This window comes from Enoplosus armatus, chromosome 5, assembly GCF_043641665.1.
Source record: "Enoplosus armatus isolate fEnoArm2 chromosome 5, fEnoArm2.hap1, whole genome shotgun sequence".
Classification (NCBI taxonomy): Eukaryota; Metazoa; Chordata; class Actinopteri; order Centrarchiformes; family Enoplosidae; genus Enoplosus; species Enoplosus armatus.
Window position 1 is genome coordinate 13,292,012 of NC_092184.1, and position 27,936 is coordinate 13,319,947.

Genomic DNA, 27,936 nt, shown 5'->3' on the forward strand with positions numbered 1-27,936 from the left:
TTCATCTCCTCCCACTCCTCCTTGTCTGCCATTTTTTTCCGCTCACATTCAGACTTCATGACATACTCCGAGTCTGTGGGGAGGAATAATGTTGTCCCAGTCACGCCGTGTTTTTCCTGCCCACCAGAGATCAGACACAACACACAGTGCAGGATTTCCAACCCAGCCGCCTCATCATTTTTTCATGAGTTTTGATCAGAATTGCGTTCACACGACGACGACCTGGACAGCTGATCCTTTTACACAGAGAGTAATGTGTCACTGTGTGAGGGCTTGTGGGTTTTTGTTTTCATTCCTGTATTTGTTTAAGTTAGATCACCACATTAACACTATGAGTCATTTATTAAGATTTCTGGTTAGAGGGTGTTGCAACGCTGGGTCATATCTAATAAATAAAACATTCAAGACAAACCTTTTCAAAGTCTCGCTGCTGCCTGCCTAATTTCCAGCTGAAATGTTTATTCATTGGCCACATTAAACATGCATGTTTTGAGAAAAATCCCAACGTCACTACACTTCACAGGGCAGCTTTGTGCTTGTGTAGGGAGACACCTAGTGGTGGACGACATGTTTAGCGTTTATATGGGAATACATAGGAGATAGAGTGTCCTCTTCAGGTTTATCATCTTGACAAGTGCAAAAACTTTTCATTAATCAATCCATAAAATCTGAGGGATCATTTGCTAATTAAGTTTATTGGCTATCACTCAGTATTGCCAATTCTCCAAACCCCTTAGGCTTCTGATTTGATCCCTGGCCTCCATCCTAAAATAATATGCTTTTATAAAAAAAAGAAAGAGTAATTTACAAGCTACATGACAAAATTTGTCTTGTTCTATTTTTTTTTGAAAGACCTCCCTGCTTATTCCATCAGCAGGAGACCGCGCCCTGGGCCAAGGTGTTTACCCAGCCTAAAAGTGCCTGGTACCGGCAGGCAGCAGGCCTCACAAAAGCCCCATTCACCGGTAACACGAGCCCAGTGCAACGCTGCCACGTCAAAATGTTTGAGCGTACAGCACTGGTGCAAATGTGTTTTTTCTCTGTTTGGACCAAGAAGACAGCGTAATGTCACCGACACCATTGTGGAGGACAGGTAGCTTATCGGACAGTTGCAGGCTCCATTGTGAAACCTGTTATCTGCACTCCTGGTCGCACCTGACGACAATTGGCATATAGGACATTGAGGTGTGCCAGCAGGCTGCAATGGACGCTGGTTTTTGTCCTCTAGCCTACTTTTCCTGAAAGCTTTAGAGGAGGTGCAGTGGACAAATGGAACAAACAGATTCTATAGGAGGTTTTTGAAACTTTGGGGGAAAGTGCAGCGTGAAGGGAGCTGAGGTTCACCGGAGAGGCCGCTCCACAATCTCAGCTCACATCCCGGGAGAAATGTTGTGCAGGCCACATGTTCTCAAGAGGTCCTGCTCCTCTGTGTGCGCGGCTACCGTCGTTGTTTTGTTATTGGGAGTCTGCCTACTCTACATAAACCTACCTGACCCGTTCACGCTGGAACCGCTTGTCTCTGATGAGAGCAGCGCGGTGACGCTCCTGATATGGACGCATCCGTTCGGTCGGTACCGCAAACTTCCCGACTGCTTTGGGCTCTATCATATCGGCGGGTGCACGCTCACCGACGACGGGCGCGCGTACCCGGAGGCCGATGCTGTGGTCATTCACCACCGGGATGTTGCCACCGGCACCGCTGATCTGCCAACGGAACCGCGGCCACGTGCTCAAAAGTGGATATGGATGAACTACGAGTCCCCCGCGCACACGCCCAGACTGTGGCGTTTTGAGGGTGTTTTCAACCTCACAATGACCTACCGGACAGATTCAGATATTTTCCTGCCGTACGGGTATCTGGTCCCCCGTGAACACAAAACCAAGGTTCTCCAGAGCCGCGTTGAGCACCAGCTCCGCGCACCCTCGCACTCACACCTCCTCCGGCCCCGCCTCTTGGCCTGGGTCATCAGCAACTGGTCTGAGTCCCATGCGCGCGTGGCCCTTTACTACCAGCTCCGCCGGTTCATCCAGGTGGATGTGTACGGGCGCGCGGGCCGGCCGTTACAGGAGGACAGCGGCGGCGGCAGCGTGGTGCGGCTGGTCAGACGGTACCAGTTCTACCTGGCGCTGGAGAACTCGCAGCACACCGACTACATCACGGAGAAGCTGTGGAACGCGGTGCGGGCCGGTGCCGTCCCGGTGGTCCTGGGTCCATCCAGGCAGAACTATGAGCGCTTCCTGCCCCCCGAGGCCTTCATCCACGTGGACGACTTCCCCACAGTGCGAGGGCTGGCCCGGTACCTGCTGATGCTCAGGCGCAACCCGGCCCGGTTGAGGCGGCACCTGGACTGGAGAGGGAGCTACAGCGTGCACCAGCCCTCCTTCTGGGCTGAACACTACTGCACGGCCTGCAGGGCGGTGAGGAGAACCAGAGGCGGGACTGATGTGGTCAAAGACTTGACACGCTGGTTTCACTCGTGAAAAACAGCATCATCGCCTAAAGCACCAGACTGAGCTGAGAGATGATCTGTAATCACACACTCTGTGGCAGTGAGACTCATTGCTCACCTGATCACCATCAGCTGTCAGAGTTTACAACAGAAATCTATTTATCATCAACCATGAATGGTTGTTAATTTTATTTAATTACTATGTGATAATTGAGGATGATTTTTCATTATTTTTGTTTTTTATTTGAGTGAGTCTGTTCTGAACTGTGAACACCCTCAGAGTAAAGTTATTTCTACAAAGTTTCTATGGACTCGCATCTCATTACAAACTACACTTTGTAGAGTCAAGTTGGTTGTATTTGCACTGTAAGGCCCAAGATCAGAGGGCTTAAAACTGTACAACATAGACACCCTCTGTCCTTATTATTTTATCTTTTACATTGTTTAATGTGTTTTGAGGCAGCCGCTGGTTTCAGCTGATTGCATTACAAGAAGAAAATCCGCTTGCAGGGACAAGGCTTGCTTTAGATGATTCATTGCAGTAAATAATGTTTCTAGGCCAACATTTATTGTCAAATATGTCAAAATCCTCCCCTCTCAACTTTAGTTTCATGCAACATTAGTTGTAAGGTGCTGCAATGCGATTCGTTATGCAAGTTTTACATATTTGCACACAGCACTGAAATGGAAATAGGGGCTCGAAAGGTTTAAACATATTGTTGGTAAAGTGGTCATCAGTGATATCAAGAAATAGATATGGTAGATAGATGGTTTAAACATGCAGAAAAACTGGTATGTTCATATAGTTTATAGTCGAGGACTGAATGTGTGTGACTGTGTAAGCTGTAAGCTGTGTGTGTGTGTGTGTGTGTGTGTGTGTGTGTGTGTGTGTGTGTGTGTGTGTGTGTGTGTGTGATTCAGGGGAGCAACATAGACAATGGAGACTATCTCTAGAAAGTACATGAACACCTGTCCGTGTGCACTAAATCATTTTAATCATAGCATCCATGCATACCTCTGGCATGACTTGTTAAGAGAGCAAGACAGCTGTACTAACACACACATCCTCTATAGTGTTTCACTAAGTTTACACAGCCATGCTCATTTTGCTGATGTTTTTACTCTTCTTTATATTATGTACAGCTTAGGCTTCAGCAATGAGGCATAACTTGAATACGAGAGAAGGAAGGAGGAGGTGAATGTGTTTGGCTGTTTTTTTAAAAAAAGCTTCAGGAGTCACTTGATAGGAATCAGACGCTGTGATGTGGATCATTCAAATTTACACCTCTGTGTTTGTGCCCTGACACAGAATTAACACTTTGCGCTGTCAAATGAGACATTTCCTGCAGGCACAGGGGCAGCAAGTAATGTTGCTCCCCATAATGAGCTGATGCCTTAACAGCTGTTGAAACCACTGACGTCCACCAGCAGTAATGCTTTCAGACGGCCAGAGCACCCGGACCCTTCATCCTTGTCATAATCCCATTCCCATGTACATGAGGAACTTATTAGCACATCTGTGAGTAAAATCATATTCACTCATTATGCTTTCAAATATACATCCACTACACGTCCTGAAGCTTGTTTCGACATGTCCTCATTCAACATGGCACACCTTGAAGCATGTACAACATGGTCTCTATTGTCCTGACAGAACAGGTGCTGGACAGCTGACCTAGTAGTATACAAAGGGAGAGCACTTCCCTTATTGTTTCTTAAGATTTATATATAATCAGCTACATGACCGAGACGGTCCTGAGGCGGATCTGATGCAAGGGAACCATCATGGACCTCCCTTGTCGTCTGACACGTCTGTTCTGTTACAGGCACAAAGAAAAAAGGCCAAGAAGGAGGCAGTTGGTATGTTTGAACAGAACCAGATCCAGGAGTTCAAAGCGGCTCGAGGACAGATTCTGTGGTGAGACTGTGTTTGTGTACAGAACATGTGGGCTCATGTAGGACTCTCTCTTGCTATGTGGAGCTGTGCTGTGTCCTCTGGTCACCTGTGTAACTGTCCTCTGCTTGCAGGCTTTCACAGTTACGGACCAGAGTGACCTGAGGGACACCTCTGCTGCTCTGGGTCAGTATTTATTAGCCATTAGTCTTAAAGGCACAGGTTTGAAAAGCAGTATAAGGATTTTGCATTTCCACATAACATGCTCTATTTCAGAATGTCAGTTGTATATTTCTATATCTCACATTTATTTATTCATACTGTAATTTACATCTTACAATTACCGTTTCACTGATAGAATTTCCCGACATCGATCCCATGCATTAAGAATGATGAGCTTGATGAGATGATGGAGGAGTGTGCAGGACTCGACATCACTTTATTCCGAAACATGTTCAATGTTTTTGCTTTTTTCGTCTGATTTTTTAAAATTTAAAATTTCTGTTTTTGAGAAATGTTTATATTTGCAATTTTATTTAATCTATTATCAGTTTGGTGTTTAGATTTTTCACGTGTGCAGCGCTAAAAACAAAGTCACATGTACACACACGGCTATTATTCACAGTTTCATAGTACCTAATGTTAGCAGTTGGGTTTTTACTATATTTTTGTCTCTCTCTTTCTAAAATGAATATTTAAATATTTGTTTTTAGTTTGCTTTGTGTTATTATTTTTAGTGAACTTGATAATTTATTCATGTCTAGTTTCAGTCAAGGTTTTTCATTTCAAGGTTGCTTTCATTGTCTCCCAAAGGAAAAACTTCTTGGTTTCTGCACGAAAACACAAAAGACACTTAGTCAACTAGATTTTCTTACCAACTAAGTATAATCTTGGCGTGTGCAACATTGTCTTCATAGTCAGCATCAAAATTTAAAATTCTAGCAGTTGCCAAAAAATACAACACTAAGAAAAGCCAGTAATGAAGTATCATGTGAAACTGAGAGAGTGTGTATCATTGTCTGTGCAGATTAACAGTTGTTGCTCGCAGCTTTACCTGTGTTTTGTCAGGAACTGACCCAGAAGGAACAGGAGTCCTCAGGTGGTATTTCTTCACATAAATCACTCTTGTGATGCCTCTCACAGGAATTCACTCAGATAACTATGAATCAGTTTGTACAGTACAAAAACGTAAATCTTCTGAAACAAAGTTCCCGCATGCAGATAATGCATATCTTGTTCAGTGAAATACAGATGACAGTTAATTCAAAGTCAAAGAGATGGAAACAGTAATTCTTCCTCTCCTGCAGTATGAAATATCACCTTGTGTCACAGGCTGGCAAGTTTACTGAGGATGAGGTGAGTTGTTGCTTGGCAACAAGGTGAAATATTGGATGTATCAATATGAAATTCAAAGGTACGGGTGGTGGTGATGCTGTCAAACAAGTTGAAGGTGAGCGTTGATGAATACCTAGAATCTGAGGAATTTAATTGGATTCAAACCCCTTAACTACCAACTACAGCTTATTACAAAGATCCTTCTCAGCCCTCTTCCAGACCCCCTCTTCAGTAACACTGCCATTCATAACCTACATGGCCCCTGGCTAGAGACACAGTAATCTCATTTGTACAGCAACAGATGTTTCTCTTAAAAACATCCGTTGACTGGGGAGTGAAAAGTCTGCCTCTCATTCTCTCAAGGGATCAAAGAGACCGGTCTAATCACTATGAAATCTGTCACATTTGTACTGGTTTGAACAGACATATTGACTTACAGTAGGCTTACTATGTTGTGAAACGTAAATGCGCTCCTTCTCCGTCCCTCTCACACAGCCTACACATATTTCGTGAGGAAGCTTTCATGCTCTGTACATCAAAAGGCCGCCCAGAGGAGGGGTAAAAGAGAGAGAGGAAAATGCATATGAAACAACAAAACCCCCAAGACAAATAAACAGCACAGTGTTCCCATGGCAGCGTGGCGCAGTAATCTGACGGCTGGTTTCCCATGGCTGTGTCTCACTGCCCCATAGACCTCCACTCTGTCTCACTGATGGCTCCTGTGATTGCAATCATCCATCTTACTGTCAAAGGCAAAAAAGGGCAAGAAAGGGGAAATCACACACACCATCTCTCTCTCGCTCCCTTGTGTCCAGCAAACAAGCCACCCCACTGTGAGCAGAGCCGACACATGGACCACAAGCCCTCTGCTTAGGGTGTGTGTGTGTGTGTGTGTGTGTGTGTGCCCGTGCTTATATGATCTACAGAGAGAACATGTGTGGGTGTGCATCTTTGGTTGTCTGTGCCTGCCCATTATACTGCATGATCAGTCACTGGAGTGTACACGGGGGAGCGGTGGACATGTCTGATCTTGCAGCTGATCAAAAGCACCAGAGACTTGTTCCCTTGTGGCCGTGCAAGCGGGCCTCATATCAACATGTCTCTGTTCAGTAGACAGGAAAAACGAGAGGAGAGAAACAGGCAAAGAAGGAGGAGGAGGAGGAGGGTACATCAGGAGAAAGACAGAAACAGGCAGGCAAAGCACAGATGAAAGGGTGCATAAAGAGGCCAGAGTGGAATATATGACAATGATACATAACTGCACTTCATACATAACATCTCCCAGTTCTGATGAGCTAATTGAATGGCAAAAGCCAGCTCTGTATTTGTCTGTAGATGTAATAGCATGTGTGATCCCTCTCTGTAAACCTGACAGCACTCCACATCATAAGAGCTGTGGATTTAAAAAAAAAAAACAGAAGGAAAGAAAGAAAAGTGCAATAAACCCTTTACCTGTTTTCTCAAAGATAAATTAGATGATAACAAACTTCCCTCTGGAAGTCACCGGCGACATTGAACCCAGAACTTGTGTTATGTGATCACCCATGGAGAGGACAAAGAGCAGGAGTAAAAGGAGGAGAGGAAACTCAAGGATGAAAAGACGAGGAAGAAGAAGAGCAGCAGCGAAGCTTCTGCCTGTAAATAGTCTTGCGATGTGCAGCATGTATAAATGTAATTATGTGCAATAAAGTGGTGACTCTACGAAATGAACCCCTTTGTTGTTGTGACTTTAATCTTACTTCAATAATCAGCACACATAAATATCTGCTGAGCATAATGTCTCGCAAATTAAACAACAAAGCACATCTGAACATTGTTTAGTATAAAAGATAATGAAACATGCACAAGACACAACTCAACAGTGGCATTTAAAAAGGTAGATCTACATCAGTAGGCTCAACCCTCTATAACATATGATAACTTATCAGAGACTGAACAACAGATACAGACACGTTCATCTCTTTTCTGCTTATGATGGTTGAAGGAATAGTTCGACATTTTGGGAAATACGCTTATTTGCTTTCTTGCCAAGAGTTAGATGAGAAGATCGATACCACTTTCAGCTAGCCTGGCTCTGTCAAAAATAACAAAAGACCAGGAACACCTCCCGTTCTTCTTTCTGACTTTGGAGTCTTCATGCAATATTCAAAAAGGTTTACCACCTCTGCTAACCTTGTAGTCGTACCAGATAACATTCCCAAATGACCTTCTTTTGTTGTGTTACATATTTTTAGCAGTCTAGCGGTCAAAGGCTAACGTGAACAGTTTTTCCCACTTGGCTGCTCATAATTTCAGTCTGAAGAATATGATATGAGCGTGCCATTGTTGTCACCATGAGGTTGCAAGTGGTGGTAGGAGATTTTTTTTGTACATTTGAGAGAGTTAGGCTAGTTGTTTCCCCGTTTTCAGTCTTTGTGCTAAGCTACGCTGCTGGCTCGAATTTCATATTTAGTATACAGACATGGCAAGCAAGCAAATGAGTTTATACCCCAAAATGCTGAACTATTCCTTTTACATGTGAACCATGTAATGGAGAAAACAACGATACCAGACGTGGTCAAATCTTTATTCAGAGTCCAACTCAGTCTCTCAGAGACTTATTATACAATAATCATGTCAGTTTGGAAACAAATCTCAGAGGCAGTTTGTGAGGAAGTCAGTGTAATCCTGTCAGGTTTAGTGCTCTATCAGCCGGTCGTGTGAAGGTGCACTGGAGCCCAGCAAGGATTGCGGTTTCCAGGCCAAAACTCAACTGTTTCAGCATCTCTTCCTTTTTCTTTCCAGATGTGCACTCTCCAGATGCTATTCATTTCACCTAACTTTATTTTAAGCAGATATTCTTGGCAGCTTGTCTTGTCTTACCTCGGTTTTAACAAGGCAGAGCAACCAGAGACAGACAGAAAGAAGAGAAAGGAAGAAATATGGTTGACAGGCTAACACGAGATGAACCCTGAGGTCGTTCCAAAAATGTGTTTGACACTAAATAGTATATTTTGGGTCCAGCTCTCGGGAACTCACATCGCAGCCTGAGGAGCTTTGCAACATCAGCCAAGGAAACTGATGTGTTTACTAGGCAGTCTTTTATCTGAGGAAAGAAAGACGCCAAATACTTTATGAGATAATATTTCATTGTACTATACAAGTGCTGCTGTTACGGTTATGTAGGATCATGCAGCAACAGGGTCAAAAAGGTTCTAAGCCTTTCATGTGAATGAAATGCTCAACATCTCATGTCTGTAAAGAGCTTCGTTTTTACAGCTGTGACAAAAAAGACAATAATAAGCAGATACATTGTGATAATAAAAAAGTATGAGAAACATGATGTAAACAAAAATTGTACGTCAAGTCAAGCAAAATCTGCCACATCCATCACAATTATACACACACATACAAAATGAGACTATACTCTTAAAGGGGAGCTTGTCTCTGTCTCTGCCCCAGTACTGGAGTCTGAGGTGGGGTTTGAACAGGCTGAAGGCGCTTGGTCTTTATGGTAGAGAAAGATAGGGGATCCAAAATGCCGCCAAATCCAGATCCTTCAGTGTTGTCTGTGTAAAGACATGAACAACGAACGAAAAAATCATCCAAAAAACACAAAGAAAAATACTTCAAACAAATGCTGCTTTATAGGAATAGTTATTAGACATTTTGGGAAATATGCTCATTCGCTTTCTGGAGGAGAGTTAGACGAGAAGATCGATACCGCTCTCATGTCTGTTTGTTAAAAGTGAAGCTGTAGCCAGCAGACTGGAAACAGCTAGACTGGCTCTGTCTGAAGGTAACAAAGTCCTACCAGCACCTCTGAAGCTCATTAATTAACACCTTATATCTTGTGTGTTCAAGCCATATAAAACCAAGGAGTAAACAACATTTATGTGCCGGACTATTTCTTGGCAGGGAACAGTAATCTCCAGGTTGCCTGGCAACTACTCAGAGCCAAGAAATAGTCCAGCACACAACCCCAATAAAACATACAGATTAAACAAATGAGAAGGAAGACTGATACCTACCTACATGTAGAGTGATCTTCAGAGGTGCTGGTAGGTGGATTTTGTTACCTTTTTTTTCAACTGTTTCCAGTCTTTATGATAAGCTAAGCTAACTGTAGCTTCTGGCTGTAGCTTCATATTTAATTGACAAATTTAAGAGTGGTATGAGTCTTCTAATTTAACTCTAACCGCCAGAAAGCGAATAAGCATATTTCCCCCCAAATGTCAAACTATTCCTTTAACATAATCATTCTGAGGCCTGGAAAAATGTTTTCCTCCATCACTGTTTTTCTCCTCACCATGAATGCCGATCATGTGCTCCAGGATCAGGACCCTCTCGGCCAGGATCTTCAGGGCCTCCCTGAGCTGCTGCACGGCCTCACCCTGAATAACCATCATGTTTATTTAGGACAATTTTTCAAATGAACTCGGGAGGAAAAGATACTAATGTCTCTTACCTCATTCAGGCCTTCTCCTGGCTCTCCTTTAGGCCCTGGTGCTCCCTGTGAAAGCACAGTATGTTAATCTTGTCATGTCTGTGTGTTTTATGCAACACAATAACCTCATACTTACAGGTAGACCCAGCTCGCCTGCTACACCTGGAGGCCCCTGATAGAGAACAAACAGAGAGAAATAATTTAGGACTCACACACACATTCTTTATCTCCCACACTAATCTGCCTCTTCACCAGATCTCCAAACTTAAATCATGCTCGTAGAGGAAGGGGATCAGGTTTAAAGGCAGAGGCCCACTAGAGAGCCGGATAAAAGAGGGGACCCGACATGGCTGCCCTGATTAGCGAGGCCTGGCCTTGGACGAGAGAGGAGGATTAGTCTCGGCTCGGAGTGCGTCTTTGAAGAAAAGCTTGTTCACCTTTAATGTGTTTAAGATTGCATGACAGCTAGGACCATTTACAAAACGTAGAACAAAAAGCATTTTGATAGTTCATCAGAATCAAATATGTTCAGCCAGCCTGCTAATCCAATAATGAGGACGTTTTTTAAAGCAGCCTCACCCTTTCCCCTGGATCTCCTTTAGGCCCAACATCCCCCGGCTTGCCTTGGAGGCCATCCTTGCCCTTATGCCAGGAAAACAGAAGGTATTAACGATGCCAGTCATTCATTTATATTCTTATTGATCAACACATACAGATACTCACATCTCCTCCCGGCAGGCCTGGCATCCCCGCAGGTCCTCTCGGTCCTGGAGGGCCTGTGGTGTCATTCACAAGAACATTCACGCATGAGGGGGGTGGATGTCAAAATGTTTAAGTTTGGCTCTGACTATTGTGCAAAGTGAAAATTCAATTCAGTCAATTTAACACAGTTTAATTTAATTCAGAAATGACATTGTCCTGTGAGAGAGGTTCACAAAATAAAGCACTTGATCCCCCACGTTCTCAATGTTTTGCTTAAAAATTCCCTTAAATTAAGAGCCTTTAACAATGTTTTCACGTGACATGACCAAGTCACATATACATAATTTGTATCTGCTTGTGTCAGTGTTTTATTGAGTCTATATAATGCTCATTTAGTAACATTTCACAATTCAAGATTACTTCTTTGTTGCTACACAATTACATCAAATAGAAAAATGTATGTTATTATGTTAAAGTGTCTTGTGCTTCTTCTGACACATTCTCCTGTAAATTAGCACGACATGTTTCCTGTCTTTAGACATTTTGGGATCTTGACAGGGATTTTTTTGTTTTGTGAGTTTGAGCAGGGCTTGACTGCACTACAGGCATGTGTAATGATGGACCTGTCAAAGAGGTCAAAACTCAATCATGGATCGATGTACATACATACACATACATGTGCGTTTCATGGACTGTGTTGGACTGAGGACAAGCTGCGGTTCTTTAATCTGTGGGCAGTTTATATTCATACCTGAGGGGCCAACAGGGCCAGTTGGACCAGGAGGCCCAACTGTGATCTGAGGAGCAGGGAGAGCTGGAGGGACAGGGAAAAACAAAAACAGAAGTTTTAATGAAAAGTTTAGTTTGACCTTTGCACAAAAGATAAAAGAGACTGTAATGTCAGATTAGATTATTAAAGGGTCATTAACAATCGTGTTACAGCAAGAGGAGGATTTACAGCTATTATTAAGATCATGTTTTAATGTCTGTTTATGTGCAGTTACCCAAAAATCACTAATGGCCTTTAGCTTTTCTCCTGGAGTCAACAGAATCAAACAGATGTTACATTATACTCTTTTTCCTGGTGTGAATAATTTCAAATTAAACTAGATTTTTATTAATGCTTTCATTCAATGTTTTGTAAATGTTTTTGTTGTTTTTATGTATACCACAGTGGCACAACTGATGAGAAAAAATTATTCTCTGCTAACCTTCCCTCTTGGTTTACTCTTAGCACTGAAATGCATCTTGGGTGATCTGATCTCAAATGAACAGCTCTGAATACAGACATAAATGCACCAAAAAGAAAATAAAGGACACACTAGGGTCCAATAACTCCAGTCACACTCAAAGCCGGCCACGGATCCAATCAAACCTGGTCACTCATGATCCATTGGAGAGACGCAATTGGATTTAGAAACAACCAGCTGCTGTCGCTCTGCAGTTACAGACTTTGTTTGCTGTATCCATACACTGTGTCTGTAGTACTGGAGTGTCTAACAGCCTAAACCTCAGGGGGTGGGAGCCTTTTTTCAACCTAACAGAAGAGTTAAGACATCAAGGGTCACCAGTGCAGCAGTCAACAGTAGGATTAAATCCAGTGTGATCGACAGGAACAGCTGGTCGATCTACACGAGGTCCCATTTAATGGAGCAGTAAATGCTTGGACATGATCTCACTCACTCATGAACATTCAGGAGGTGGAAGTCGTGCCTTGTTCTCAGCATGTAGGATATTTTAAAGTAAGCTTGTAAGTATAAATTTTGTTTGCAACCACGCCACACTTCCACTTCCTCTCCACTTTAACATATGCTCAGAATCAGTCCCCCCCCCCCCCCCGTGTTGAGACAGCGCTGTTACATTGTGGCTGCAGTCCACAGAAAGGGTCTACAAGGAGCAGATTTCCCTCTGGAACTAATTTTCTAATGTTACAGCCTCCTCGAGCCTGGCTGCCTCCCCAAGAAACTCCACATGAGTGGCAGACTATCTCCCTCCTCCCTCCTTCATAGCTAGCCCAGATTTTGGCTCTGGGCCGCGGCCTGTTCCCCCAAACGCAGACTGTTGTGCTGACAGCTAACAAATTAGGCCTGATTTACAGCCAGTTGGCCCCCCTCAGCTTACATGGTCCCACAGACCCAAATCTACATAGTTCCAGACCCGCAGACACAGTCCCGGACTCAGAAAGGCAGATGCAGCCAAAAGCCTAATCGGAGCCAGCAGTCTTCATGAGGTAATGATTATAGCGTGGACTTCTACTGCCTCCCTGTGGTGAAACCCAGGTTTTTTGCACCTTTTGCACTTTTGCACAGATGCTTTTTCCTGTACCTTGTATATTTCAAAAGATATCAATCAAATTATTTCCATATTTAACACTCCTAAACACCATATATGTTTGATTGTATAGATGTATGTCGGGAGTGGACAAAGAAGTGAAGCTGTATTAAAGTGGATAAGATGAATGAAAAGTGTCTCAATATATTTTTCTAATTGATCCAGTCTTTTTAAAACCTGAGCTAATCTTGTGATTTATATGCGGGTATTTGGCTCCATTGCTGGTGGTGGTGCTAAATGGTTGCAGTAAACAGGGGCTCAGCAGCAGCAAAACACACGGAAACGATTAAACTAAATCCAGCCAGTCCTTCGCTGCAAAGGAACAATTCTCTCACCATTATGAATTTACGTCCTTCGCTAAAAGCTAAAAGACGCATATTGCTCACTTTAACACTGGGTAACAGCTACAGCATGCTTTAGTTTTCCACCTGTGCCCTCTTTCAAACCATTTTCCATACATAGAAACCCGTCTGGCCAGGGTTCAGGTTCTGCCTGACAAAATGATTGCAAAGAGAACAACAGGATGAACATAATGTATGAGATATGAACGTGTTTGAAACTGGTGAAGCACATGATTCATCAAAATGGACCTGTGGTTTTGGCATCAATTCAGACCATCCAAAATCTGGATGCTTGAATGGTTTTACAATTGTTCTTGGGTCAGAATTCAACCATGTGTGTGAGATCTGCTTCTATTATGTTCTCATTTGAGGCCATCTGGGACAATTTAGCCCTGAGTTACAGTAAAAGAGTGAATTTGGAAGGTGGAAGAGTCCGCTCACCTTGATTGTCCACATGAAAAACGTCACCCCGCACTCGGACAGGGGAGGAGTCCAGCCCTGGAGGGCCCGGTGGACCAGGAGGGCCGGGGAGACCTATTTCACCTGGTAGGCCTCTGTCCCCCTTTGGTCCTGAGCAACAAGATATAAAATACAATTAATCCTTCAGTCCTGTTAAACAAGCATTTTGTAAATTGTCCACATCTTTAAATAAGCAGATGAGACTGGAAAGTCTCATCATGATACTTTACCAAAGGGTCCAGGGAGGCCTGCTCTTCCAGCTGGACCCGGAGGTCCAGCGGAACCAGGAAGCCCTGGTGGTCCGATGGGCCCTGGAGGCCCTCTGCCTCCTGGTGCTCCAAAAACAAAAGAGACAGTCAGAGTCAAATGTAGTTCACTCCGAAATGATTTCAAGGGGCACATAAAGATCAGTTTACTCGTGTGGGGTTTGAAAGATTTGGGATGAAGGGGGAGTTTGATATCATTGCATTATGGGAAATGTAGGATCATGCTCGGGACTAAAAGTCAAGACATCTCAAGCCTCTGCTGCTTCAATTTTTACGTTTTTTTTAAGTTGTTTTAAATCTGTCTCTCAAGTCCCCCAACTTTATGGCGGTGCAATGCTAAATTGCTTTAAAACCCCTTTAAGCAGATGGTCAAATAAATAAGATAAAAATAAATAAAATGTATATTATATTTCAAAACATCCACCAAAACATGAGCAGCACAAGCCAATAATCTATCACCCATCTAATCTGTGTTGTATCTGAAGCCAAATGGATGCACTGTAGGCTGAAAAGTGCAATATTTGACTCATAACGTTGTGTGTTAACCCTCTCCAGATGCACAACCAGCCAAATAAAGGAAGTGAAGAAATAAATGTTGGACTTTTGGATCCCCAGTGTAATAATTTAACATATGATTCAGGGGTGTAAGTTGCTATATATGTATTATTCCAACAAACTTAATAGATATTAATATTAATATAATAGGATTACTTTGTGCATTTTGTTTCGTTGTTTTTTTTTGCTATTTCTATTTTTGTTTTACATTTCTTCCTTCTTTTTTTTTTACAGACAGTAAGATATTAAGAAACAGCTCTTCAACATCTCCACTACATATTTCAAAAAGCATGTTTTCTGTGATGGGTTGACACCTGGTGGCAGGTATGATGGCGGTCCAATGGGAGTGGGTTGGGGTGCATCCACCTCATTGTCTGTTGAGCCCTCTGGTGAACTGCTGACTGTCTGCAGGGATGAACGTCCCTCTTCTAACAGCTTGATCTGGACCAAGAGCAGCACATTTCAGACACATCTGCACTATGAAGTAATGTGTGTACAAATCCTTCATATCAAATTATTCATGGGATAACAACAGGATTGTAAGGATGGATCAGAGGGATCCTCTTTACCTTTGATTCAATGGCATTTATTCTGCTGTTCATGTCGGTGAAACTGGTACAGTTCAAACACTCTGTAGGAAACAAAGACAGACGAGAATGAGTTCCACATTACAGAAGACGTACACGCTGCCTCTTCTCCATCTGTCTTTTCCTTTCCCCCCATCTCTGCCTTGTCTCTTTCATCCTTGTTTCTTTTTTGGTCCTGGCAACATCAGTAGTATATCTTTCTATATCTCACACTGAGCAGGTCAAGCCAAGATACACAAGAACAATGTCCATCAAACCAGACCCAAGAATTTATTAGGAATTCCTCCTTAAATCATGTCACTCACTCACAGAATAAATATTATTAGACCTCTCATGAAACTCTCTCTTTTGCTGACACACACACTCTCTCTCTCTCTCTTTCTCTCTCTCTCTCACACATACACACACACACACAGGCGCACACCTGCTTGTCTCCTGACTCTGCATGTTGTCTGTCTGTCTGCCCACTTGCAGCGATGGCCTGTATGCCCACACTCACCTCCTCCTCCAGATAGTAAAAAAAACAAAACCATTAACTGTGTGTAACACATGGAAACGCAAACAAACACACACACACCTCCACTCACATACTTTCACTGCCATTTCCAAATGTCTCCACATTTTCAAGACACAATACATTCAATTTAATTTATCAAACAAAGGATGTACTTGGTTGCCTTCCCAGCATTAAAATGCAATTCAAAGGATAAGTCTCGTGATGTTCTATATTTTTATGACTGTCAACAAATCCCAGGAAAACACCAAAAACAATGAATTGTTACAACGAAATAGTGTTGTCTGTGTAGCCAAAGCGGCCTCCATTGTTGTTTAAAACTATTAAAAACACATCAATGAGCCGAAATGTTTCTTCATGAAAATGGGCACTGTAGATTATGTGGAGTCAATCCAATTATCCATTAGCCTGGCACACAAAACCTGTATTAATCTGCAGCTACACGATTTACTCCTGTTTGTAACATTTGCGAAGAGCGTCTTAGAAAATGACTTAGCCTTAAAGATGAAACTATATATTTGTGATCTGCTTTTAAACCTGCATCAATTGAAACAAGCTACAACACAACACGTGCATATTTTCAGCTTTTAAGTTGATATTGCGAACTTGTCAGCAGAGATGGACCAACATTATCATTGATTTGGAGTCGTGCTTCTGGCCATCCGATGAACTTATGTCCAATATTCATTCTCTTTTAGCTCTGATTTTGGTCTTCACCAACTCCTCAGGGAAATGTCTGGGTCTTTAGCTGCTAAATGCTCCACAATGTTCACAAGCAATAGTCACTAACTTTGCCTGTCTGGAAGCTTATCACTGATTAGATCGGTGAGAGTGAACCAAAACAAAAAAAAGTTGTGGCTGAAAAAACAAAACAAAGAGCTGAAAGACACAATAACGCTCTGCAGAACTGAGGGGAACTGCAGAGTCGGGTGGTAATTATCTGTGGGTTTATCACTATGAGCAATTCGTTTAACATTACATGTTGTCATTTGACCTGTTGTTTATATAAAAAATTGATTATAGTAGTTTTAAAGATTTACCTGCAGTAGGAGCCAGTGGGTTTTGAGCTGAGTGCCACAGACAGAGTAGCAAAGTTGGTAAGTATTGAGAGACGGACTAATGCATTATTGGTTTTGGCCTTTTTTTTTTTAGCAGTTGTTGACAATAAGCAGAATATTGAATAATGCCAGACTTGTCCTTTTAGAAACAGCATTAACACTTGGGAATAAAAGGAACTTCTTGCTTATTTTTTCAGGTTTCTTGAATTCATTCGATATTCATGTGCATGGGCCTGTTTGTCAGTAACTGTTTTGAACACTTTGGTCACCTCTCTCACAAATTATACCGTTCTAGCTACCACTAAAACCGCAGATACCTATACATTCCTTGCTGTGCTGTAATTTTGGAGCCTTTACATAAACTGTAATCCAAAATCCAAAATGCAGAATAGCACAGTTTCATAGAAAAACCCAGTATTTGTTCTAAATGTGAGCCTTCCTCTGGTCTACGGCTCATAAGAGGTCTGGAATGTCAGCTGTCAGTCCCACAGACGGGACCCACCCACATTGTGGTCATAGCAGGGATACCTAGAACGAGGGACAACTGGTGCTCATAAATAACTAACGCAACAAAAAAAATGACCAAAACAGCTCTGCTTTGCCTAAATCGCCGTCTCTGACCGCAGCACACAGGGTACTAATGGCAGCCGCTGAGGTTTCTGCTTCACTGAAATAGGACAGGGTGAACGTCTGTGCCATGTCTGAGTGTGTCTACAATCATATAGATCCAGTCCTGTGGTGTATTGGACTGCGTGGGTGTGGTTTTCTCAATGCCTCATTTCAACATCTTGGATCTCGCCCTGGAGCGCAGCCAAGAGCGGAAACAACAATCAACAGCTAAACCCAAAACACATTCCTCACGATTCATCAACCCAAATAGAGAGAGCCGCTCAACCGCCGAGGCCAAAATGACCCCACATGAGCTTTTTTGTTGTGACTGACAGCACTGGGGTTTCTCCAGCGACTACACCAAGGACGTCAAAGCCACACACAGCACAACAGCAAGACTGTGGGCTATTACGTGCTCCTCAATGTGAGAGGACTGATGAGTTGATATGCTTTCATCTCCTCCAGTTATTCATCATCGGCCCAGAGGAAGTCTCCACCCTCTGACACTCTGTCTCCGTTATATACAGTACATCAATCTGTGAAGCATTCCAAGAGTTATTTTATGATGATGTGGTGACATTTAGTTTGTAGCCACGTTAGCGGTGGGGCTCTGGGAATGGCAATGTGGGTCAGTCGCTCCGCCACTTTGGTCCAGAAATTTTGCACAAACATAGTTCCCAAAGGATGAATCTTGATGATTTTGGTGATCTCCTGGCTTTCCCTTAGGTGCCACCATGAGGTTGACATTTAATTGTTTTAGTAAAATGTCTTGATAACTATTTAATGGATTGTCATGAAATGTGGAGCAGACATTCATGGTCCTCAGAGGATGAATCCTAATGACTTTGGTGATTCTCTGACTTTTCCTCTAGCGCCACCATGAGGTTCACATTCGTGGTTTTTCAGTGAAACATCTCAACAACAGTTGGATGGATTGCTATGAACTTTGGTAATAGTGGAACAGAGGCTAGCCCGTCGGCCAAAACATCAGCATGTTAGCATTGTCATGTGAGGTTAACATTTAGGTTAGCATTTAGCTCAAAGCACCGTTAGCCTCTCAACAAGTTTCAGAGAACATGCTGCATTTTCAAATATTGGTGAAGAGAGTGATATTCAAAATGCATCATGTCTAGTAGCTGCTCAACTGACAACAAAATAAGCACAGCAGCTACTAGACATGATGCTACTCAGACATTATAGTAAACAACTTCAGGTCCACTGTTCACTCCTAATGCGCTAACTTGTCCAATCTTCATCTCTTGACCAACAAGAGACAGAAATAAACCAGCCATATCTTGTAATGTCATAAACACACACCACAGGAAAACACCAGAACTGAGTCAACCCACCATAAATGTGAACAAGAACAAAACAACTGCATTTTTTTCTAAAGGTGGCGGGCGGGATTTCCGTCCCTGCAGTTGGAATTTAATTATGTTGGGTTAGAAAACCAAACTTCCGCTGTGCTCGAGCTGATGTTTAGAACGGTACCGCGGCTATAGAGTCTGTTTAGATCCATAATTACACCATGGCAACATAAGACAGGGTTATTTTTCTTGGACAGTACTCAGCTCATGGGAAAGATTCAGGATTGTGTTGTCTTTAGTGGGAAGCCAAATAAACAGAAAGAATTCTGCTCAAAGAGAAGTGAGGGAAGGATTTGTATGTTTGAGCAGTTTTTCAAATATTCAGATGCTACATCTTGTCTGATGTTATTGGAAATTGACTGAAAATTATGCCAAGACTAGGGAAAGACTATTTACAGGAAAGACATAGCAAATGTTACAAGACAAGTAAAAAATATTTAAAATGACCACAGACAACGAATACTTTAATCACATAAAATGCAATTAGTAAAAATATCAGATTGCTGGGTAATGCAGAATGCAAATGGACTACATGTCCATAAATAACATGATACGGAAGCGAAGTTGACGTTAGTCTTGTGTGATAAGCTCAATTGTTAAGTCTGGTGATGAAAAGTGAAAGAACTGGAGCAGACTGGCTGCTTGGATCAAACTCCCTCCAGGAAAAGCACAGAGTGTAAATAAGATTAGATAAATCTTCATTTAAACATCAGAGGAACCAAAACAAAGAACATATTTTGTGCGAGCAAACTACAAAAACACAGACCAGTTTAATGAATCATCGCTTCCATTATTGTGTGATCTACAGTACAAGACAAAACAGGATATATTGGCAAGAGTGTAAGTCAGACTGTGGGCATCATCTGTTGAGACAGCTACATTTCCTACATTAGACCTGGATACAGATCAAAGAAATTGCACACACACACACACACACACACACACACAGAAAACCTCAACCACAAAACAAACTATGACGCACACAGCTGGGGACAGTCATTTTCATTGCAGCTAAATACTCTGTCTGTATGTGTGAGCAGGACAGAAGGATGATGTATTGAAACATCTTCTTGGACCATCTTAAGAGTCGCTGTCACATAACCAAGATACACAGACAAGTGTGTGCCCAGTCTGCAAGCTGTGTGTAGGTGTCCGTGTGCGTGTGCGTGTGTGTGTGTGTGTGTGCAGACCACAGTCGGCCTCCAAGAGCTGGCTGTGTCCCAGGAGCCTGTTGTGTGTCGGCTCCAGCCAGCAAGTGGTCAGCTATTGCTGGCATGGAGAACAGCTGGCACAGAACACACACCCACACGCAAAGACAGCCAGACAGACAGACAGACACACACACACTCCTACTGTCACAAACTCTCTCACTCACTAAATCACACACCCACTTTGACTGCGGTGGCTGGTGGAGGATGGTGAACGGAGTGTTTTTGAAAACCAAGATGTCTAGTACTCAGTGGGACCATTTAGCATTTTTCAGCATGATGCCAGCTGACAGGCCACACACCATTTCTTTAAACTGAAGCTTTGTAACATTTTGCAAGCAGGAAATACTTGGCAATTGATAGAATTTCCAATTGCATTTGGTGCATAGTGCCATTATTTCATGCAGAACAAGATATGACAAAATAATGGACTTCAAAACCACAATGAGGCACCGCCATTATTCTGACATTCCTCCTCACAAAACGCTGCTACTCAACAGGCGTAGTCATGAAACAATGACAAACTGAATCTCTTCCAATCTGACAGCACACCTCATTTCTCTGTCATTCCCTCATGTTACCAGAATGCATCCACTCATCTGATCCCGCTGCACCGTCCAGCCCTTCAGCCAAGACGGCACACACTGCTCCGGTGCTGAAACGCTAGCAACACATCAGCCACAGTTAGAGATGGATGGCCCTGCTGGTGCACAGACATACAGTCATCGGCATGCTATGAGATGATGTTGTGTGAATTTGGTGAAGAGAGCCGATCGCACGGTGATCGGCTGAAATAAAGGCAACATTTTTTAGGTTTGAATGGTTTTGCAGCAGTGTCTGATGAAATGGAGGGAATGAAAATGGTGGAGACACAAAGACAGAGAGAGGAAGAGTGCCAGAATATCCATATCCCTGTTTACAAGCCATATTGGAAATATTGTAATTATGAGATGAGAACACATGGAACTACCTGCTAGAAATACAGATATGTTGAGCCCTGATTTCCGAGGATGGAGCATTTCAACCATGCAAGAAAGTAGAGACTATGGAAGTTGTGAAGACAGTAGTAGCCAGCAAGATTTACTGTTGGTTATTTATAATGTTTTGATGTAAGATGGAGAGTAAATGTTTGCTTTTTAGGGCTTCAGTCGATGCTGTTCAGTCGGTTGTTTGATCAATTCAGAGAGAAATATCTCAAGCTGTCAGATTTGGTGTAAACCTTTATGGTCCCCAGGGGATGAATCCCGCTGACTTTGGTGATTCCCTGACTTTCCATCTATCGCCACCAGTAGGTTGCCATTTTTGGTTTGGAGTGACATGTCTCAACAACTATTGGATATATTGCCATGTAATTTGGCACAGACATTAATTCACTCCTCAGGATGAATCAAATGATTCCGAAACTTTTCCTCTAGCACCATCGTCAGGTCAAAATGTGTCTAATACTTTGGTTTATCACCAGATACCTGAAAAACTCATGACATTCCCATCAGCATCAGCTGCACATGTTAGCATGCTAACATGCTATGTTAATTAAGTTTACCATGGTGCTTACCAAACCTGGTAAACATTATACGTGCATGTTAACACTGTCATTGAGAGCATGTTAGCATCGCTGTGCGGTACAGAGTCTCTAGCATGGCTGTAGACTCATAGTCGTGCTTGTATTTTGTGCATAACTTAACATTTGTGTTGATAAGAGAGGCCACCTCAAACAGGCGGGTGTTTCTTAGCAAAAACAAAACAAAACACAAAACACGTCATACGACTTCCAAACTTAGTGGGACATTTCCAGCTGGGCTTGAAGGCTGCAGACAGATAGACACACACACCCTTAACAGGCAAAGATCCTGGCAGCAGAAACCTACAGATTACACCAACTTCAAGGACACATGTGGCTCTTAATGACCTCAGAAACCTCTCCAGGAGCCTTTTTAGGAACTCAGGAACTTTACCTGCTTAATTTGGCATTAACAGATGTATAGAGTTGCAGACAGAAAGACAGAGCGACAAATGGAGGCAGGAAGACCCACTGATAAGCTGATGAAAGAATTGAAAAACCACAGAAGGAGCGTGAACAGATAGATCATCATCCATCAGGCAGATCAGACCAGGACCAGGAAAAGCTGATCTATCCCATGGCGCCCAGCAGGTCAAAGGGTACCGTCTGACCTACATTTGAGCACAGCCAGGGATGTAACAGAGACATCAGTCATATCCTCACACTGTAGAGGTTGGGGTCGAGGGGAGCACATGTGGGATATGGTTCTGTTTTATCACTTTACTCCAAGGAGAGGAGACCGGCAGATCTAAACGACATAGGAAGTTGGAGAAGTGGAAAGCATAGAAGATATTATGATATAGAAGAATATAGAAGATAAAGATCCCAGTGGTGGCAAGAAAAGGCAAGGGCAAGGCAAGGGCAAAACAGCAAAGGCCTGCAAGAGGATGAGAGCAGATGATAAAATGGAAAAATGGAAGAAAGGTGTTTTCGAATGATATGATATAGTTGGTGCTCTAGATAATCCCTGCAACAATGGGTTTTAACACACTTCCCTCACTTCCTCCTCATCCAGCTGCAGAGGGGAAACATTGACTTTAGCAGCTTCATAGCTGCAGCATTAACAAATTAGCACATTTGACACGCTTTCAAAAGCTTTCAGCCACCTTTTCACTTCTTTAATGAAATTCATCATTAACTTCACAAAAAAAAAAAAATGCTGGCACACCCAGCATTAACCTTTGTTAAACTTCTCAAAGGTTACTGCTCTCATCAGGGGAGGTCCTGGCACTTATTCTTTTTAGATGAGGCTCCCTCATACACAGACATTACCCACAATCCCTACTGTTAATATGATCATGTGTGCAGATAGGTGCTGGGGTGCTGCTGTGATGGAGCGTGGGGAGGAGGGGGGGGGGGGGGCAGAGGCCAGCAGCAGGAAAATTACGAACACATTTCTCCCGAATGTGTTCCATGCCGTCATGTGTTAGCACAACTCTGCTGAAAGCAAAATGTAAATCTTGAGATGCACTGTACACAGCCAGCACAAACCAGACTGTCAAAAATATTGACGAGTCAGGGTGTCAACAAAACGTCAGAAAACGCCCACTTTCCATTAGCAAATACAGAAAAATTCAGGCTTTGCGACCAGCTTGGCCGTGGGGCTCGGTCACAAGCTCCATGATATTTCAGAGTGTTATACAGTTAAAACACACTAATGCAGCGAACACATTAGAGGACTTGTAAATGACAAAACCAATTGTGAAAACTCTTGTAATTGCCTCAACAACCACCTCAAAATACAGCATCACTTTCTCAGGTTTGTGCAGATTCAAGCGCTAAATGTTAAACACTTTTAGGGCTGTAACTGATGATTATTGTAATTGTTGCTGATTATTTTCTTGGTTAATTGTTGGGTGTAAAATAGTGATCGATGTCCATCGCAATTTCTTAAAGCTCAAGGAAACGTATTCAAATTGCATGTTTTGTCTGACCGACAGTCCAAAACGCAAAGATATTCAGTTTTGTGTCACACAGTCAAAACAAAGAAAACACTTCTGAGATCACAGCAAAAAATAAACTTTGTGCTGCAAGTCACCGACATAAATGGCTCTTTTCTGAGGTTTTAGAGAAACAGTGCTAACAAAAGAACAAGACATTAAAGTCCGGCAGAAAACGATCCATAAGATGAAAACAACAAGAGTGTGTGCAGAGGTGAGAGGAACAAGCATCTCCTCGACTTACACAGACTTAACTTCAACTCTAGCCTTCTTCATGTATCTTTATCTACATCTCTGAGGGCCTCAGGGGCCTCTGAAGTGGAGCCAGAACCCCATCAAACTAAAACTAGAGGTGATGTCATCTTCATTGGTTAAGGCTGGCCTCTTTCGCCCTGATAAAACAGCTGGCTCAAAGCCCCCATTACAGCAGTTTTCTGCTTCACAGAGCTGCATGTACAGTGTTGGCTGAGTGACATAAAGACAGAAGGATAAATGCACACACACACACACATACAGGATTCTGTTACCAACTAAAATTGTCCATGCTTAGTTCAACATTTTATGCTCATTTGCTTTCTTGCCAAGCGTTAGATGAGAAGATTGATACCACTCTCATGTCAATATGAAGCTGCAACTGCTAATTAGCTTAACAAAACCGAAGTGTAAAACTGCAAAGTTGTGTGTTTTAAGGGGAGTTATGTACCAAACTACTTCTTTGCCAGGAACAGCGACTTCTGTGAGGTCTCTGTGCTAAGCTAAGCTAATCGGCTGCTGGATGTAGCTTCATATTCAGACAGACATGAGAGTGGGATCAATTTCCTAATCTAACTTTTGACAAGAAAGCAAATAGGCCTATTTCCCAAAATGTCAAACTATTTCTCTAAAGATGATATAAACAAAAATACATCTTCATGATGAAGATTCACTGGCAAGACTTCACTGGGAAAGCTTTGTTAGTTCTGCTGTACATCTTTAACTCGATGATTCTTTCTTGTAAAATGCTTAAAAGACCCTCAGATGTTCTTAAATATGATGCAAGAGTTATTTTCACAACAGAAACATGTCTGAATTCATGAAGCAGCTATGCAAAAATCAAAGCCATGAGGGCAAAATATGCTGAAAAGTTTGTTGTATAACTTTAAAATGTTCTCCTGTGGTATTATTATGAAGAACAACCATTATTTCCAATATAAACATTTATACTGTATCTGACTTCACCAGCTTCTTTCTGTTGTAGGTTAATCTACATGAGGAGAACCAGGCTTAGTTTCAGAGTTGCAGCCTGATCCTAGAGCAGTCACGTATGTTACAAAGACCTGGTGAAGGAGTGTCATGCTCATTAATCTCAGTGGGGCCACTTTCCCACAGAACCGGCTCTCTGCTCGGCTGCCGTCTGGGCAGCTTGTAGCAGCTGAAGCCCTGTGGGACAGAAACACTCCTCATTACCCTTCACTCTTCTCTTCTCTTCTCTTGCTCCACAGCTGTTTCTGCACTGCCAATTCTAACACCTTGTTGTTTCTTGTGCACCGGTCCTAACTTTCTCCCCTCTGTGTCCTCTCCTTCCCTAACTCCGACACATTGACCCCTGCCAGCTCTCCCTCCACTCCTCAGTGTGAAGCAGACTGTCTTTAAGGTCTCCTCGTCGAGTCCACCACTGCCTCTCCATATGGAGGCAATTGTCCTCCTTGCTCCCATTAGAACTTGCAAATACATTTCAGCAAATGTTAAATAAACAGCCAGATTACATTCACACTCCTGCAACCACTTTGGTCTCAAGTGAACCATAATCTCTGGCATTACAGACTCAGCGGATATGGCTATGTGTTAATCTTTGTGTGGAATAATATCCATGGTTGGGCAAATAATGGTTTCCAAAGGCTTTATAATACTGTCTGTGTTTATTCCATTAGTAATAAATGTGTGTTTTCTTAACTCGTGGTAAATCTTACCCATCCAAGTGCAACAATGAATAATTTAGCAAAACGGAACAAGGTGCGGGAATTATGACCAATAAGCAAAACCTGCTCATTGAGGTAACTGTTAATCTTGGACAAATGTGGACAGATCATGCCAGTGTTTTTCAATTACACTCAAATTGCTGTATTGCCTGAAAAAATATCTACCAAGTTGCTGCCCGGTGTACTAAATGATTTTAATAGAAAGTCATAGCAGCCTCCATCACACTTTTACAGGCATCCACAATGTTTCAAATACAATATATGAAAACATGTTTGTCTGTGTGGTTGTGAGCAGCGGACACATTTAAATATATAAATTTGTATATGGCAGCCTGACATTAGACCTCCATCCACCCCCCTGCTCTGCTTCTTCAGGCTGGCTGTGGTGGCTCGTCCCTGGGTGTAAAATTTGGTCTTTACTGGGCTCAGAGCCTGCGGTCTGTGGTATTCAGGAGCAGCACTACCCATCACCAAGACCGAGACCACCTCCAACTTTACAAGCTGCTCGGCTGGACTTTCCTCTGAGTTTATTTCATTCATTCTTTTGACTGTAACAGCCATGATGATATTCGGAGAGACAGGCAAAACTGCCTCTGTGCTGCCTACAGTTAACAGAGTAGTATGGGTGTGTGTGAAGTGCACACACACACACACACACACACACACACAGATACAGAGGGAGACAGCCAGTGATTTTAATCCTCCTTCCAGGCACAGAAACATCTTGAATGCACGGCTGTAAAAGAAAAGGTACAAAACCACAGAGCACAGGATTCCTTTCAACTGTTGTTTTACTGCAGTCCGTGTTCCCAAATGTAATCCAAAACAGGCTTTCGATCTTAATTCAAAACAACTTTACAATCATATCAAAAGTCTCTGCACAGAAGCACGGTTAGCAAGCGACCCGACGACACACCACCAAACATAAAACAAGGCACTGATGTGGGTAAAGCTGCCTGGTGCTGCTAAAAAGACACAGATGGGTCCAGGGAAAACACATGGCCTTTATTTTATACTTAGCCTCCGATCACACTCTCCCCCTGAAAGTTGCATCACGTGAAAGAAGGGGGAGGTAAAAAGCAGAGATAATAAACTCACCTTCACGACACTCTTCTCCCACAAACCCCGGGCAGCATCTCCACTCCAGCGCAGTGACCTGCTTGTAGGTGACCTTGAAGGACGGCCTGATCATGGTCCTGTAGCTGTAGAAAAACAGCACACGGTCACTTTGGGGGTCCTTTTTTACTTGAATATTTCCATTTAATGCAATGTTATACTTCTAAATCAACTTATTCAGTGCTTTAAAAGACTTTGAGTGAATCTGAGTTCACTGTGCTGATAATAATTCTGTTACTTCAGTAAACATTTGAATGCAGGGCATAGTATTTTTTTACAGTGTTGTATTAATAGTTTTACTTTTAGAAAATAAATTCTTACACCACTGCCAATATCAACATTTTCCATAAGAGAAAAGGTGAAAATAAGGCAGGGCAGAGGCCCCATGGCCCCCTAATCACTAAATCCGGCGCTGCCACCATGCAGGACGCCTCAGATTCATGACTGATTCTGCAAAAAAGCATCAGCAGCAAAGGGGGCCGGGGGGCAGCTGTGAGGACTCTGAGGGTACCTGATGACTTTAGAGCAGGGTCCGGGCCATCGGCAGCCCTGAAACACTCTCTGCACTGTGGTTTCTGTCCCGTTGTGCACCTGGCAGGACACTGTTCTGGAAACAGTATACTGACACCAGTTCCTAAAAAACAGATGAAATAGATTTCACACTTATTATTAATACCACGTGAGAGAAATCATTCATAATCAATAATAATGTGAAAAAATAAACTGAAACGCCAATGTGAGAATTTAACAGAGCTGCAGAATTCAGCAGCAAACGTGTTTCTCAAGAAACAGAATCAGTGTGCATGTGTGCTCACCTGAGTTGGGTACGGGACCCGGTACCTGGCGGTCCAGTGCTGCCGCTCTGTTCCGATTTGATGCGCTGCCGCTGCACAGTGATGCCTGGAAAGTGATAAACAAACCCTGTTCCCAGCGAAGAACAGACTAAACTCATCCACATGCACAGCGCGTAGAGGAACGATAAAGCCATCGTCTCCTTTTGATTTATCCCTGCAGATATCCGCAGATAGCGACGACTTTCAAGTAAATCCCGAAGTTATAAATCCCTCTTTGACAGATATATAGTATCTGAAGTGGAACGGGGGAAAGAAAGCCTAAGCAAACCCAATCAATGAGTTGGTCATTTCCTCTCCCCGACGAGAAACAAACTGGCCCTCTCAAGAGCCCAACATGAATGACACACAGCCTCTTCCTATAGAAAAATGCGGTTTTCTGACGTTTGACATCGCGCCGAGGAGTGA

The 27,936-nt window shown here is 42.8% G+C and overlaps 2 protein-coding genes across 2 annotated transcripts; one reads left to right on the forward strand and one right to left on the reverse strand.

Annotated features, from left to right (window-relative positions):
• The first annotated feature begins 1,386 nt into the window (after positions 1–1,386).
• LOC139285454 (alpha-(1,3)-fucosyltransferase 4-like) lies at positions 1,387–2,481 on the forward strand. Its single transcript, XM_070906020.1, has one exon. The coding sequence runs from the start codon at positions 1,387–1,389 to the stop codon at positions 2,479–2,481; it is 1,095 nt and encodes a 364-aa protein (XP_070762121.1).
• Positions 2,482–9,087: 6,606 nt separating this feature from the next.
• Positions 9,088–27,665, reverse strand: col26a1 (collagen, type XXVI, alpha 1). Its single transcript, XM_070906077.1, has 14 exons — positions 27,493–27,665; positions 27,189–27,311; positions 26,660–26,763; positions 15,329–15,390; positions 15,074–15,200; positions 14,169–14,267; positions 13,921–14,049; positions 11,559–11,621; positions 10,829–10,881; positions 10,685–10,747; positions 10,242–10,277; positions 10,127–10,171; positions 9,968–10,052; positions 9,088–9,227 (listed from the first exon to the last, which is right to left on the reverse strand). Exons 1-14 carry the CDS (start codon positions 27,663–27,665, stop codon positions 9,088–9,090), a joined length of 1,302 nt encoding a protein of 433 aa, XP_070762178.1.
• Positions 27,666–27,936: the final 271 nt, after the last annotated feature.

What these genes read in the sequence shown, in the direction of transcription:
- col26a1 (XM_070906077.1), bottom strand. Translation starts at nt 27,665, where the DNA reads ATGGCTTTATCGTTCCTCTACGCGCTGTGCATGTGGATGAGTTTAGTC. An exon ending in TTTTCATGTGGACAATCAAG is followed by an intron (nt 11,622 to 13,920) that starts GTGAGCGGACTC and finishes CTGTCCCTCCAG; the next exon opens with CTCTCCCTGCTCCTCAGATC. An exon ending in CAGGCGAGCTGGGTCTACCT is followed by an intron (nt 10,172 to 10,241) that starts GTAAGTATGAGG and finishes GTGCTTTCACAG; the next exon opens with GGAGCACCAGGGCCTAAAGG.
- LOC139285454 (XM_070906020.1), top strand. Translation starts at nt 1,387, where the DNA reads ATGTTGTGCAGGCCACATGTTCTCAAGAGGTCCTGCTCCTCTGTGTGC.